The following is a 15,721-nucleotide window of genomic DNA, read 5'->3' on the forward strand; positions in this document are numbered from 1 at the left end:
TTCTGTGGGATGGTTTTAGTGAAGTGGCTTCTGTTTTTCATTTGCTAATCTGGTCCAGATTGATGTTAGAAATATTAATTTTGATGAAACATCACAATCATCTTTTAATAACAATTTACTCATAAATGTATATTCGTGTAAACACATGTACCCACAAAATATGACCTAAAGCTTGCTGACAGAAGTGCATCTTCAGAATGCACCAAAAAAGAGTGAAAATGCAGGAGGGTACAGGGCTACAAGAAGAAAGATAACTAAGAAGCTGATGAACAGAAAAGGTTAAGAGAGAATTTCTGTTGTCTTTTAAGTGATAAATCTTTTTCTCATGCCTTTCCAGAAGTATAATAATAGTACAACATTTTGAATATTCCCCTAAGAATGATGTTGATTTAGAGCTCTTTGAGTGGGCCATAAAGAGAATCTATTTTCTTAATGTGACTAGATTTTGCCATCCTTAAATTAATGTGTAGCTTGAGGCTAAACCTATCGTTGTTCCTCATGGTAGTAAGAATACTAGTTCTTATAAAGGAGTCCAGATTGATGGTGAAGTTTCCTCAGAGCTAACAGCATCTTTCATGTGTGCACTGGCAGTCCTGGCGCACAGAGAAAAGTATTCTGAAACTGCAAAATCGAGCTATCTGTTACACATACATGAGACAAATAGTGTAAATAGTTACATTATTATCGGATTATATTATTATAGGATCAATACTGGAAGAGTACAAATGAGCATATCATTTTTTGGGAAAAAAAAAAAAAAAAAAGATGGTGCTAAATAGATACTAAGAGATGGCATGTAGCAACTTGATAGTAATTCCTGTGGGCTTTTGAACCTGGTGAATTATGAACCTGGTGGTTGTGAGGCCTAATTTGTCCTACTGCCGAACTATAAATTAGACTTTTGTTTAGAGCTGGTCTTCTTTTTAAATCAACAGATTTTATTTTTATGTGAGCAAGATGCTAAAATTAATTTGTCTAGTGAGTGATGCAAGTAAAAATAGTCTCTTTTTGTTCTCAGAGGTAGTCACAGCACCAGAGTTCAAGGATTTACTTGTAATTAATTTTGATGGTTTTCCTATGTAGATGTATATGATGTCTCTCAGTTACATTAATAATATACCAATCTCAGCCACTGACAGTCTGTCATGGTATTTTTTTTATAGTGATAAAATTTTACAGATTTTACTGAGAAAACGTGGTGAGGATCTGAACTCAACATATCCAACCTTTTAGCCAACACAGATCAGTTATTCTTAGATAATTCAGGACAGACACTTGTCTTCTCTGTTCTTAAAACTCCAGTTATAGAGATTCTCAAGGAGTCTGTTCCAGAGTTTTCTTATTCTTTTCATTAAAATATTTTACTTAGTGCTTTGTTTGCTTCTTCTTGACAAATGTAAATCAGTGTATGTAACTACACAATAGTGCACAGAGAGGAAAAAATCTAAACCCTAAATTAAATTCACACTCGAAATAACTGATTGTGAGCTGGCCTTTACATCTCTTGATTAAGACCTCAGGATAAAAACCATCAGCTCTGTTCTCGGTAGCTATCAATAAAGCCAGGCAGAAGTTAAATTGGTTTAGGAAAGGATAGGAAACAAAGCAGAAATTTAGAATCGTGTTGTAATGACTCTTCATTTTGAACTGTATGATCACAGAATCTACTCCTTTCCATAAGGATATTCGATAATGGTCAGAGAGAGACAGAAAAGAATGGTCAGAGGTAGGGAATAGCTTGTAGATAGGACAGAAAGGCAGACAAAATAATCTAGGATTGTTCACCTTCATGAGAGGAAGAGGTTATGACAAAGGTCTAAAAAACATGTGGCATCTATGTGATGGATAGGGGCTGACTGTTGTCTCCTCCAATAGAGGACTAAAGGTGTCACATGAAACTAGCAGGTTCAAAACAAGTGAACATAACAAGCTAACCTTGTACGTAAGATGTGGATTTACTTTGACAAGGATGTTATAGATGCAAAGTTATTCATGGATTCAAGACGAGATGGGAAAGAAAAGCTGAGAATCACTGAAAATGATTAAATAAATGCTTTCTGCCGAACAGACAGTTTCAGGTGACTGGTGATTGAATTCTGGGGGAATTTCTGGGGAAAGCCATAGGCTTGCCTTACTCTGTAGTCATGTGCCCCTTAAGTTGAGAATTAATTCTATGAATTAACTTATTTCTCACTTCCAAGAAAGAGTGTTGTTCTGGAACATCAACTATATGTATTGATTAATTATAATCAATTGTTGTGTTCATCTAGAAAGCCCAGAAATCTTTCCATGTGAGCTACAATTAATGAAGCAAATTTTTTCTTTCTTCTTTTACAGGGTGCAAGAGTGCAAAATACAGCCAAGAACTTGGGAGTGAGGGATCGAACACCACAGTCTGTTCCAAGGTATCTGATTGTTTGTATCGTAGATCATGATTTGTCTAGTTTGTGCCAGATTCTGTCCTAGTAGCTCAAAAATTAACAATAAGCATTGACTGCACTGTGTACTGTAAGACTTAGTTTTGAATGTGCACTGAGTCGATTACATTCTTAGTTATACCATTTTAATTAATTAGTTGCAGAAGTTTAGGCTGTGTGGCATTTTGAAACCTGCTTGAACATTCAGCATTCTTGAAAAATGAAATATAGTTCTTGTTAGTTATGAAAGCACTGAGGTAAGTCCTTCATCACCTGTGATGTTGAGTGGTTTGGGGGAAATATTCAAACTAAATCCATTAACCTATTTTAATGAAATACTAGTACTAGTACTACAATAGCTCAGAAAAATTGTATTCTCATTACTTTTAGAGATGATGTAGTCTCTATTTGTCTCTTTCTGAAACATCCATTAGCAAGAAAAATGTGAGTGTTCTGTATTTATTGAGCGCTCTAATACTCTGATGGATTGCAGGTACCTGAAATGTTTCTTAACAAGCATGATGTTTACAAATGAAAATAACAAAACATTTTTAAATTCTATCTTGGTGGTTTTATTAATTAAGGTCCAATTGAACCTTTTTCTTTCTACAAATTCAAAACTTTCTGTTACTGTTAACTAATCAAAACACGTTGAATGAACTAAGCAGATATACGGAATACATAACAGACTCATTGTAGTGTTAAAATTAAGTAAGGCAAGAATGAATTAATAATATCTTTTAGAGATAACCATGTGAATGAACATATATATACTATCTGAAGCCTCAAAGAAAGATTTCTGACAGGATTTTGGCCGGTAGTACTCAGGAACTTTTTCTTCCTATGCAATTTGTTCCCTTTTTTCAGATGTCCCAATTTCTTTCAATACAGAATCAGACTACTGCACATGATTTATTTATAACAAGTAACAGCACATTTGTGCCTTGTTTGTGCAGAATCTGATTATTGAAAGGGAGTGCATCTGAACTGTACAAGGTATAAGTGAATCTGCATAGCAGCTTTTGTTGGAGATATACAGGCATCTTGCTTTCTCTGTGAATGACAGAGTAGATGGATTCCTTCAACTTCTTCTACCACTTATGACAGTGAGACAGAACTGGCAACTGAGTGGCTCAGTAGTCTTCTAGAAAATATTTATTTGCATTTTAGCTGCTTTCTGAGAAGTTTGAGCCTCACATTTTTGTTTCCTAGATAGAAAATTGAACATTGACAGAAGTCTAATTCTAATATAAACCCTGCGTATTCAAGACCTACCTATTTGTTTACAGGCTTCTTCTAAATAGGTCCGAATTATATTTAACCCTCAAAGAGGATAAATAATCCATGCTGAGAAAATGAAAACATGTAATGGCAGCACAAGTTATCTTGGGTTTGGGTGACTAATTAGCTAGGGCTAGAAAAAATACCCCCGAAATATTACAGTGGATTACTCAAACAGAAGCAATACTCTGCTTCCATGCAAACTAAAGAAGGTAAACCAAGGCAACCAGTCACACTGGCATCCAAAACTTTGGTGGTGACCATCAGTATCAGTAAGTATCAAGAACACTGCTAATGTTTAGCTGAGTCAGCAAATAATCTTAGCAGTAGTACCGCCACTTTTTGTCCATTAATGCCATTAAAAAAGCTCAGAAGTAGTTCCATGCATCAAACATAATGCTGAAAAAGAGCATTTGCAACAACGCATCTTCCAAGGACAAAGTTCTCTATCAAAATCTACAGGCATGTAGATTAAATAAGATACAACGAAATTACTGATTCAAGAGCAAACCCATCAGCAATGAAGTCACTGGCTTTACCAGAGCATGATGGCATCTCTTCTCATAGTAGTGATTAACTTAGAGTCAATCTAGGATCAAACCTGCCTGAACAACTGTCTTGTATTAGCAGAACCTAAGGCATAAAATAATATTTTAAGCTGCTTGGAGTTTTTTGAGCAGTATGAATTTGGCCAGAACAGGACAGGTACATCCAACACACTTGCAAGTATGCAGCAACAGTGATGTTACAGAAATATCTCATTGGCCTTGTGATTTTGTGCATCTGGTATACTATTAAAAAGAAGTTGTGTAGTGTTAGAGTGAAGCCACATATATCAGATAAGACATCAGCATAAGTGATACTATCTATGTGGTTTTCAGTTCTTTGACACTCTGGCAAAAGGCTGGCCATAAAGGTTGGCTCCATTTAAGAGCTCTTGACAGCGTTCTCAGTTTTCTGCTGTTGCCACTGTTTTGTCATTTCTCAGCTGATCTGTTTGTACCAACTAGGACAGTTCCTCTGTATTTACTGACTCAGAACAGCCTATTTCTCATCTATACCATCTTAGGGATTTATGCAGCCTCATTGCCAGTTTGTCTCAGAATTTCTTTACGTCATCTGCTCTGAAGATAAATAACATTAAGAATGACCATTTTAACCCAAAGAATAAACAGAACTTTTGTGCCGAGCTTTTCTGCACATCGTTCCATAGAAACTGGATTTTGCTAAGACTTCACCCTGAACTAACCCTGCTGCAATTACTGACTTGGATGAGATTCTGTCAGTCATTCCATCCATCTTTTGTTAGCTTTGAGTTTTACTACTTTATTACATCAGTAGAATCAAGTAACTCAAATAAGTCTTGTTTCATCTGTCCCCACATACCTGTCTGTATAAAGATCAGATCATCTCATTCTCTCATTGATATACAAATAGGTGGTATATGTGTTTTGGCTTATATACAGCTTCTATCAAATTTATTGGCATCTGTGCAAATGCTTATGTGACCTTAAATAACCACCTTTCTAAGTCTACCAGATGAAAGTGTGGAACAACGCAAAGATTTTTCAAAACACACCAGGGTGAAGATTTGAAAGCAGGTTTGCATTTGCACTGTGGCTTGAAGAGCTGGCGCTTCTTGTTCTCACCATCCAGAAGTAATGCTGCCTGCTGATTACTTCCAATTAGACTTCAGTGAATGATTATTTAGCCCACCATAACTATGTGGTGTCAGTGTCCCATGGGTCTTAACTTGTATGGGAAGGGAAGTCATGAAACAGCAGCTATCCTGCCCTGCTCTTGTAGGATGCTTTATCTGACAGGATGTGCTCAGATACTATTGAGGCTTGCAGGACTTACAGGAGCAGCCCTGCAGACATTGCCTCAGATAACATCTGTGGCAAAGCATCATGTCAAGAAAGCACCAGCCCATTGATCTGGAATTGCTTCTGGAGTCACAGAACTGTAGGGGTTGAAAGTGATCTCTAGAAGTCATCTAGCCCAACCCCCTGCTAGAGCAGGTTCCCTACAGCAGGCTGCACAGGTAGGTGTCCAAGCAGGTTTTGAGTATCCCCAGAGAAGGAGACTCCACAACGTCTCTGGGCCACCTGTTCCAGTGCTGTCACTGACAATAAAGAAGTTCTTCCTCTTGTGTGTATGGAACTTCCTGTGTTCCAGTTTGTGCCTGATGCCCCTTGTTCTGTCTTTGCTGTTGCTCACGACTGAAGAGTCCGTCCCCACTGACTTGTCTCCTGTACTTAAGGTATTTATAAACATGGATGAGCTCCCCTCTTAGCCTTGTTTTCTCCAGACTGAAGGGTCCCAACCACATGTTCAGACTTTTGTTTTCTGTCTTGATTTGGAGTATGATTTTGAAATTTCTGATCAGTTAAAATATGGTCACGTAAATGCATGTGGTGTTCTAAGAAGCAAATTTGCAAAATGTTCTTGGAAAACTCACGTACTGTGAGCATTGTAAAGATCTGTAGTAGCAAAAACAGTGTATGATTCACTACCTTCTTGCATCCTGATTTACAAAGCCAGTTGTTATTTACTCTGCTTTGATACTTTGTCATATACCCTTTGTGTTAAGTATTGATGCACATGCTGTGCCATTGTCTCTTCCTTTTGGCTTCTAACAGTTTTTCTCCTTGCCACACCACACTTGGTCTCTTTTCTTTGTTATTCCTTTCCCCAAGGAAAATATGTAATCTGCACATGAGATCATGTCTATTGCTGTTTCTATTTGCTGTTGTTTTAGTGGAGATACTGTATGCTGGTTATGCTTACAGAAATAAATATCTCCCTTAATGAGCCTGAGGTCAGAATGACTGCCATTTATTTTCAGTACTCCTAACATAAGTTTAACTTTTCTAACACTCGTTAGCACTTGCTAATAAGTGTTAGCAGGTGCTAGTAAGTCCATACAAAAGGCATTAATGGAAATTCAGAATCCTTTATGAATGTAGGAGTGGCAAAGAGTTTGTGCTTACATATCGTGGGTCTGATCTGTTTGGGTTCTTGGATGTCAAGACCAAATGGCTTCAGATTTTATGCCAGCACACCAAAACTGAGACTACTGGAATCACTGAGCAACTTTTCGAAAAGTATTAGAGATTCGGAACTACAGCTGGTAACTGGATTAGTGAAACTTGCTTTGTCCTGAAAGGAGACTTTGATGCAGAAGTAAGAACATTTGACTAAAGAGAGATGTCTTTATTAAATTGCTTAGAGATGTGTGTGTTTTAATAACAGTATGGATGGTCAGTTTAAACATCATGCTCATGAATAAGGTTTTACTGGATTTAAATCAATGTTACTAAATTGAACTCAGTAGCTGTTGTTTTGCAGTACAAGACTTAGATGCAGTTTGTATCTAAATTCACCTATTTTATTAATGACTAAGCACTCAGAGTAATAATTGCTTTGTTGTTTTTTGTTGTTGTTGTCAGATTATACAAGCTGTGCCAGCCACCACCGCCAGTTGGAGAAGAATGAAGAAAACAATCAAATAATGGCTTTTAGGACACTGGAACTGTATGACAAAAGCTAACTGCACTGTAGCAGTACGTGCCTGGGCCTTTGATAAATAAATAAAAAAACAAACAACCTTTACTCAGGATAAAGAAAGAAATACCATATATATTCTCTATTGGCATTGAAAAATGACTTTCTAAAAGCATTTCTGGAATTTGTGCCCTCCAGCCATATGCCAGTAGAACGGGAGTCTTCCTTAGGAATTTTACACTGGAATCAGGTTCATTTTGATGTGTTTTGTTCAGCCACACAGTAGGCATAGCCAGCAGATTGAAGAAAGTGTCTTGTTCAGAGAGAATGGCTTCACTTGTACACTCCCCAGGATGTGTTCTTGTGGAAGGAATAAAAGCCTAAATAAACTAGGCCTGGTAATGAGCATGCACCTCATATTTGGCCCTTTGCACTGATAATCCCTTTTATTTTTTCCTGTCAGCATCATAACTTCTGAAAACAGTGACATCAGTGTTTCAAGGATATAATGTAAATGAGATTTAAAGATTAAAAACTCATCTCAGAACTTGTGCCTAATGGCTACAGACTGACTACTTCTATGAACGTCCCCATGTAATCACAGTAAACTCAGCCACATCTTAAGTAACCCATTGACGTACCCTTTTAGAAGAAATACCTACATGGCATATGAAGTTGATGTTTTCCCCTTTTTTCATCGCCTTTATAACTAGACCAAATCTCAGACTCTGTCTAGTGGATGTTTTACATTACTTTGCCTCTGCATTTCAGAGTTTTTCAGAGCTGTGTATATTTTTGTACAACATTAGACTAGTGAGGTGTCGACAGTGAGATGGTATTGTTATGTTTAACTGGAAATATCTGCATTTTAAGTGGAAGCATGGTTGGGTTTTGATGTTTTGTGCACCATTTCTCTTATTCTGTCAGTATTGTTTTATGTAGCATTTGAGTTCTTACTTGTTGACTGTTCATAATTGTGACAGATTTTTTTTAAGATTGTGCTGAGTACTCAGAGGCCCAGGGGAAATAGATTTGGATTTGGCTGTTCTTTTAGCCAAAGTATTGTCAGAGAAAATGCCCCTAAATGAAGTTTTTGATGGTGAATATATTAAAGCAAAAAGTATATTCTGCAATAGTTCTCCTTTTAGCAATAGCTACACATTCTATTAGAGCCAGACATATACTGGTACAGTGCTTGAATAAGATTTATTTTTTGTACAGCAGCTGCCTATAGTTATGCTGTAGTAATCACTTCTTGACCAAACTTTGTCTAATTATTTATGAAATCTTCAAAAAAAAAAAAAAAAACAGACAAAAACATTAATCCATAATGAAGTAAATGAGAATTCAGATGTACTCTTGCAAAGAGTGTCCTTTACATAGGATTTCTGGGGGACTTGTTACTTTTCTCCAAAGGAGGAATTGGGGCTCCTACCTTTTTCTTAACGTTTTTACACAGACTTTTAACTTTGCTAAGAGAATAAATATTTTTATATATCCACAGATAAATATGTCTGCACATATATTTTAGTTTCTGTAGGTGTATAAATAGTCATATCCATTACCGGTCCAACCTTCAATGTAGGATGTTTTCTTTGGTGTGATGAAATCTTGCAATAACAAACACTTCAGTAACAATTTATCCTTTACGTTTTGAACTCTTCACTCATTAGTACCGGTTGGAAGCAGTGGGACTTTAATCTTCTTGATTAAAAAAGAAAGTATTACTTTTAGTAACTCACTTTTTTTTTTTTTTTGTCTAAGACAACTTAATGCTTGTACATGAGTCATGATCTATAGAATTGCTATTCCAGTCAGAATCTCGTACTTTTGGATGTGTGTTATTCAGTGAGGCTGTGTTGGCTGGGGTAAACCCTGCTCCAGGCAAAAGTGCCCCAAATGCTTCAGTTTCTGCTTGCTCAAACACCAGAAGTACACAGGAGCCATAATGTGCTCCTGCCTGGGATGGTGCCACAGACAGTGCAATGGTGGCACGCTCCGAATGGGGCTGTCAGTTCATGCTCACATTTTGTGATGAGATCTCCCCACATTTATATTTAATGTTTTTTGTCATATTTTTTGCTGTGAGGCAAGTCAGCTCTTAGCTGAATAGAGTTACTGGTTCTTGTAATAGGACAAATTATGAAACCTAAAAGACAGTATCTGCTGCATGTTGTAATTGGTTGCATCCCTTTTTTTAAAATCTCATTGACACTGTTAGGAATGCAAATATGCCCAGACAGTCTCTTGTACAATATGGTAATTATCTGCTTTGTTTTGCACTTGAAAGCAAAGGGTAACAGACATTGGAAATGCTGAGGGACAAACAGTTATGAGCCAGTCCATGGACCAAATTCTGCAGCTATTGTTTCAGGACTGTGCATCTGAAATCTTGGCCTCTCCTTTCTGTATCTAATTTTGGTTCCTTATTCCATTGTTTTTTCTCCAGAGGGAGTTTTAAAAAACTTGTTTGGCACTGTGAGCTTCATTGGTGACCTATGCTGCAAATAATGTGCCTGTTTAGCAGAGGTGCTGGCTGACTTAAGCCCTGGTTTCTTGGGTGGTGAGGTAACATGGAGAGAGGGGACTTCCAGAGGAGATGAGGCATGTGTCCCATTGACTGTCTATGGAGTGTAGGTGCCTAATTTCTTAAAAGTTCTTCCAAAAGTCTATATTTTGCATTGTTTCTAACTATTATTTTGGCCCTCCGATCTCAGAACACACAGCTGGCACATCTGACTTCTAATAACCTTGATGGACATACAGGGAGCTCATTCTTTAATTATAGATGTACACATGTTCATGACTAAAGCTGTTTCTCGTTTGAAAGGCATAGAATGTATCTTTATTCCTTATGCAGAATAAAAAAATTCAATTCTCCACACAGAATGTTTATCCCCTCATAAATTTTTAGACATCCAGATGACAAGAAGAGATGACCAAGAATGATTTACAAGAACTGTAACACTCGGAGCTTGTGAAATCTTTACTTCTACTGCAACAGATTATGCAGCCTGTTTTTATGATAATGTGTTGTACTGGCTTAGGGGAAGCATTCTGTATGGAGCTTTTACTTTTTCATCCAAGACAAGTGTAATTCTTCTGGGAATAAATTCAAGGATCTGTAGAGATGGTTACCAAATACTGCTGTCATTCATTGGTTGTCTCTAAGACATTTAGCAACCGGGGAAGGATTGATTGTTAAGGGCCAAGTAACAGTTATCTCACCACGGGTTCATGCGTGGAGAAAATCTGTGTTTTAAGATAGACCTGAAGATCTTCGGCATTTTTGTAAGCACTGCTGCTAAATAATAGGATGCTAAACAATCTTGATTCTGAGAAATGAGTATTGATTCAGCCTTGTTGCCCAAATTACTTCTTTCATAATGCTTGTTGGCCTCACAGTTTGGAAAAGTAAATGAATATAAGAAATGACAATTTTTTTTGTTGTTGTTAGGAGTCCATTTCAAAATAAATTCATAGAATCACCAAAAGAAAATAGAAGAAAATAGATCCTGTGGGAAAAGACCCACAGGATCACCCAGTCCAACCATTCACCCATCACCAATGGTTCTCGCTAAACCATGTCCCTCAACACAACATCCAAACACTCTTTGAACACCACCAGGCTCGGTGACTCCACCACCTCTCTGGGCAGCCCATTCCAGTGCCTGACCACCCTTTCAGAGAAGTATTATTTCCTAACATCCAGCCTGATGTTATTCTCCTGCTTTCAGCTGAAGCAGACATCTAAAAGTGTGACCACTGAGAAAGCTGCTGCCTTCAGTGTCTCTTTAGACAGCTTTCACGGGTTTAAGCAAATGCATTAAGTTTTGAGGTTGTTTCATTGTTTGTTTTCAGGACAGTCAGTAGTATCAGAACTACTCCTTTGGAGGAAAAACAATTAAGTTTATGAGGACTTATAGTAATCATATTTCATTTATTAGAATACTCTAATGGGAAAAAAAAAACAGTTTTTATTGATCTGCTTTTAGGAAGAGAGATTCATAAGCAAATTGATTATTTTTTTTTAATTAATTGATTGTCAGATGTAGTATGAAAGTATTTAAGACAGTTGCTTGAATGTGAGTGTACACATCATGACTAAGCATGATGCTCAAGAAAGGAAAGTATCTTTCATTTATTTTCATTTAAGTTGTGAAATTGCTAACTTCAGTGTACATACATATTCCTCCATACTTCTTGCTTTACTTCATGGTTGTGTCAGCCAGCATTGTACGCCTACTTTGCACTGTTCTTGTTTAATGTTATGAAAACAGGAGAGTTTCCCAAGCTAATGCATTGCTTTGTTTATTTTATCTCTGTAATTGTTGATAAATGCAGGTAATTCCTAATTGTACTCTAGCAGTACACTGGCATTGGTAAGTTAGATGCACAGTATGTACCTGTCTCAGGATACATGGATTTTTCATCATTAGGTTTGAGTTATAAGAAGATACTGAACTCATATTTTTGTATGCTGACAATTGTGTTTTGTTGTTGTTTATATATATATACTGTATATATCATTAAGATTTCCTGAAGAAAAAGCATTATTAGGAGTGTTTTGTTTTTTTTTTTTTTTTTTCCTGAAAGAATTGGATTTGTTTTCTTGTTATGTTTGTGTAAATGAATATGCAGTGTGCAGAGTCACACAGATGTTAACACTGGTGGGAAATTCAGATTGCCCAGGGGGCCATCGAGTGCTTGTTTCTTCTCCAGAAACCTCAGCTCTGTGCTAGAGTGGAACTGCTTTAGCAGTAACTTCTGCTTCAGTTTAAATGTCTTATGGAGTATTCAGAGTAGCTGGGACATTTTTGCCAAGTGCTTAGCTTGGAACTTTCATGGAAATATCTACAACATTCTTTAGTGTGTGTCTGTCCTATTTGTACAATGTGTCAGATTTGAAAAACTAAGCAGCCTTATTAACACCCTGTAAATAGTGTATGTATTTGGTTAGAGTTGTGTTACACTTAAAACAAACAAAAAAATACCAATTTAACTTTTGCATTGAGTATTGCACAGTTTTTCAAATATGTAGTATGCAACATCTCAATAAGTGCAAGAGAGCATTACTGCTTTAGTGTATGTAAGTACATTCACACAGTGAGCAGGTAGCAGCTCTTGTGGGTAGTTGAGTTTCTTGGAAGTAACTTTCAGAATTTAGTGTTAAATATCCTTGAAACATGGATTTAAATTACCCTTTTCCATTTTTGTGAAGTGCCTATGTAGCAGACTTTGAGTCAACTTCTGTATTGATTATGGGTTAAACTAATACTGTATACTTTTAGATCTATGCTTTATTTTTTTAGTCTACATATTAAGGACTGGAATGGTAACAATGTATTACAAAATGTCAGATGGCAATAAAACCATTCGTACTATGGCCCCTGCTAATCTCTCTATTTTTAAGCAACTAAGAAATGTTATTGGGGTTGGTGGTCTTCAGCACCTTTGGTGTGACTGCTCTCAGAATTTTGTTGCAGGAGAACAGAAAGCCAACTGCTGGAAGTGGGAATTCAGGTCTAGCCTAGGTCCACTGCTGACCACTGAAGTGTATCTTTAACTCAACAAAGCGAAGCCTTCATGAGCAGTAGTCCCTGGATTTTGGCACTGTATATTCTGAAGGCTGGAAGAAGGGAGACAGGCACGAAAAATGCTTTTCTGTGCCAGTGGTTCTATTGCTGCCCCAATAAGATCCAATGCAGCCAGTTTCTAGGCTGCGTGTGTGGTGGTGGTTTAACTTCTACAAGTGGTTTCTCAGATACTGATTGATTTTTTTTCCCCGCTCATTTCTGTATACATGTGATTAAATGGTTTTTGAAACCTGTGTTATGGGTAGTCTTGTCTCAAGTCCCATATGCTGTTTTTGCCTGGACTTTTCTGGATGGACCTCACACCTGATTCCGTGTTTTGCTTTGCTGGGCCTTGGCTGTTGGCAGAGCCCATCATCACCCTGGCCCTGCCATCGGGCTGTAGTCAGCCCCACCTCCTGGCTACTCCTGCCTTGGGGAGCAGCTCCACTCCTGGTACTTCCTGAGAAGAACATCTACCGCTGGCTCAGGCTCTGCCATATTTAACATACTGCTGTGGATTTGGGGATTAGATTGCTCTTGGGGGAAAGACAAAATTGCACATTTCCAGTTACAAGACAGGTGGGAGACCTCTTCCACTGATTTTAATCTTGGGATGAAGAGTAGCATCCAGAAATGCTCTACAGCCCTGATTTGGTGAAAATACTTGAAAATGATCTCTACAACCTTACAAGAAAGGAAAGAAAAGAGGAGGAATGAAAGATAGGATGCTTGCTGAGCAATGCCAACATAGCAATGAACTGTCCTAAACATTTTACTTCAGTCCTTTTCCAAGTATTAGAAAATTCAATTTACCATCGTGACTTAGAGCTACAGCTTTTTGTGAAGGAAGACCTACCTTTTAGCTAGTCATGTTTCTTCTTGTTATTTAGATTTCTTTAGGGATTTTCCGTACCTACCATGCTTCTTAATATTCCAGATAAATAATTAGTATCTTTCCTTGTGAAGCGTAACTGCCTCTAAGTGTAGGTGGAATTTGTGCTGTATATATTCTGGGACCATAATCAAATATAAGAAACGCCAAGTGGATTTGATTCTGCTTTCATTTAAATGAATAACCAGATTTTCATTGACTATGGAGAATGAATCTATAATTCTTGGAGTATTATGCCAGAACCTGACTATCTTGAATGCTTGTCAACGTGCTTGGATCACCTAATTAATGAAACTATTCATGTCTCAAGGCAGAAAGCTTGACTGGAAATGAGAAGCAGACCATGTGTAATCAATGGGGTTTTGTCATCAACCAGACGTTTGGTAGGTCTAATCAAACTAATACAGGGCATGATTACAGGCAAATGAACATCAGTATTGCATTAACTGAAGTCAGTGCATCATTGCAATAGTTAATGACAGTATCAGCCAGACTGAGAGAGAAATTATGTCTGATCTTTATCAGTGCTGCTTCTTTGTATTGGATATAATACATTTCAGAATACACTGAAGACAGTTGAATTCAATTTCAAGGCAAAGTGAAGACTGAATGAATGTTTAGCAATGTATGAGATACTGTTCTCAAATATGTAAAGGTTTTATATGTTAAGAAATAGCGTAGGTGTTTGGAGTTTTGTCAGAACTCTGGCAAACTGGTAGCTTGGGGGAGACAGTATAAATGTGCCAGTTTTAAAGGACATTTGTGGGTCTGATGCAGATAGAACAGACAGTGGGTTTTCATTTCTGGACTACCTCCCATGACTTTGAGAAAAGCATTAATATTTGAAACTGCAGGACGGGACTAAACTACATTGCGTGGATGCTCATCACACAACAGTCTTGGGGAGAAAGAAAAATATGTTATAGCTTTGAGCCTTATCTTTAAAGAAACACAAATTCCATATGTAGTCATAGCTCCTATTTTCATTTCTAACATGGGGAATAACCAGTGTCACTACTGTAATTGGTAACAAAATGTGTTAAAGAGGAGTCCAAGACTTTTTCCTTTCTTTGTATTTTCTTTCACTTGGGGCTTCACGTGGACACCTGACCTGATGAGTAGTCAGGCAGAGGACCCTGCAGATGGAGGAATGTCCACGTGCTTTTCACAAAATTGTAGTAAAAAATTTGCTCTGTTTCTGTTGGAATTTAGCTATGATTGAAATGAGCTTATACCAAAAAAGAGTTAGTTGATATAATGGAGATAGAATATCATCCTTACCAATGGCCATTATATATATGTTCCCTAGAAAAGCAGGGAACAGACCTCAAGTACTAGTTAGAATAAAAGTGGAGCAACTACTTATATAACACACTAGGATAGTAATAAAGTTTTTAATGAGAAGAGCAGAAAAAGCAGAAATTCCAAGTTTTTCCTAAGGAATCCTTAATATTTAAATTTGCCTTAGGCCACATTAGATCAAAAGAATGAGATTTATTACTATTATTATAATCAAAGTTTCAATAAAGTTCAAACCAGTTCCAACAAAGAAGTACAAAATTTGATCTAAGTGGGGAACTCATTGTATTGTCCTTTCGCTCTTCATTTGCCTGCTTCCAAATGCCCCTAATCCCTGTGAATGTACCTCACAGCAGACTCACGGGGGAGGCCAAAGAATAAAACAGCATGGAAAATAGACTGTGCTTGCATTCAAAGGGAAGAAAATCACAGATGTCAAAGACCTTTCAAATGTGCCAAGCCACAGCCATGTTGTGTTTCATGCTGCATTGGTCTGATGTATTTCACTGGGAGTGGCTGTTGGTGCAGGAACATAAGTTTTGCCAGATCAGTTCAAAGCCGTGATACATGGAGGCAGGTCTGCTCTGAATGAGACGGGATGAAATGGAAGAAATGTTCTTTCCCTTTTGGTGAAACTTGGTGTTGGGATCACATAAAGGGCTATTCAAATATACTACACTGGGAAATAAGACTTTCTGTCAAGCTGGATCTAAACGGTCAGTCTACTGAAAAATATTCTACTATCTGCA

General features: G+C 37.4%; 1 protein-coding gene across 2 annotated transcripts in view; it reads left to right on the forward strand.

The window, feature by feature from the left end:
• The window catches only part of PREX2 (phosphatidylinositol-3,4,5-trisphosphate dependent Rac exchange factor 2), a 172,753-nt gene extending 160,162 nt beyond the window's left edge, over nucleotides 1-12,591 (forward strand). For both annotated transcript variants that reach the window (XM_418285.8, XM_040691246.1), the window contains exons 39-40: nucleotides 2,338-2,405; nucleotides 7,151-12,591. In XM_418285.8, the coding sequence (XP_418285.5) occupies nucleotides 2,338-2,405; nucleotides 7,151-7,196 (114 nt within the window). In that variant the 3' untranslated portion in view covers nucleotides 7,197-12,591. The remainder of the gene's footprint in view (nucleotides 1-2,337; nucleotides 2,406-7,150) is intronic.
• The last annotated feature ends 3,130 nt before the right edge of the window (nucleotides 12,592-15,721 follow it).

This window comes from Gallus gallus, chromosome 2 (assembly GCF_016699485.2).
Source record: "Gallus gallus isolate bGalGal1 chromosome 2, bGalGal1.mat.broiler.GRCg7b, whole genome shotgun sequence".
Taxonomy (NCBI): domain Eukaryota; kingdom Metazoa; phylum Chordata; class Aves; order Galliformes; family Phasianidae; genus Gallus; species Gallus gallus.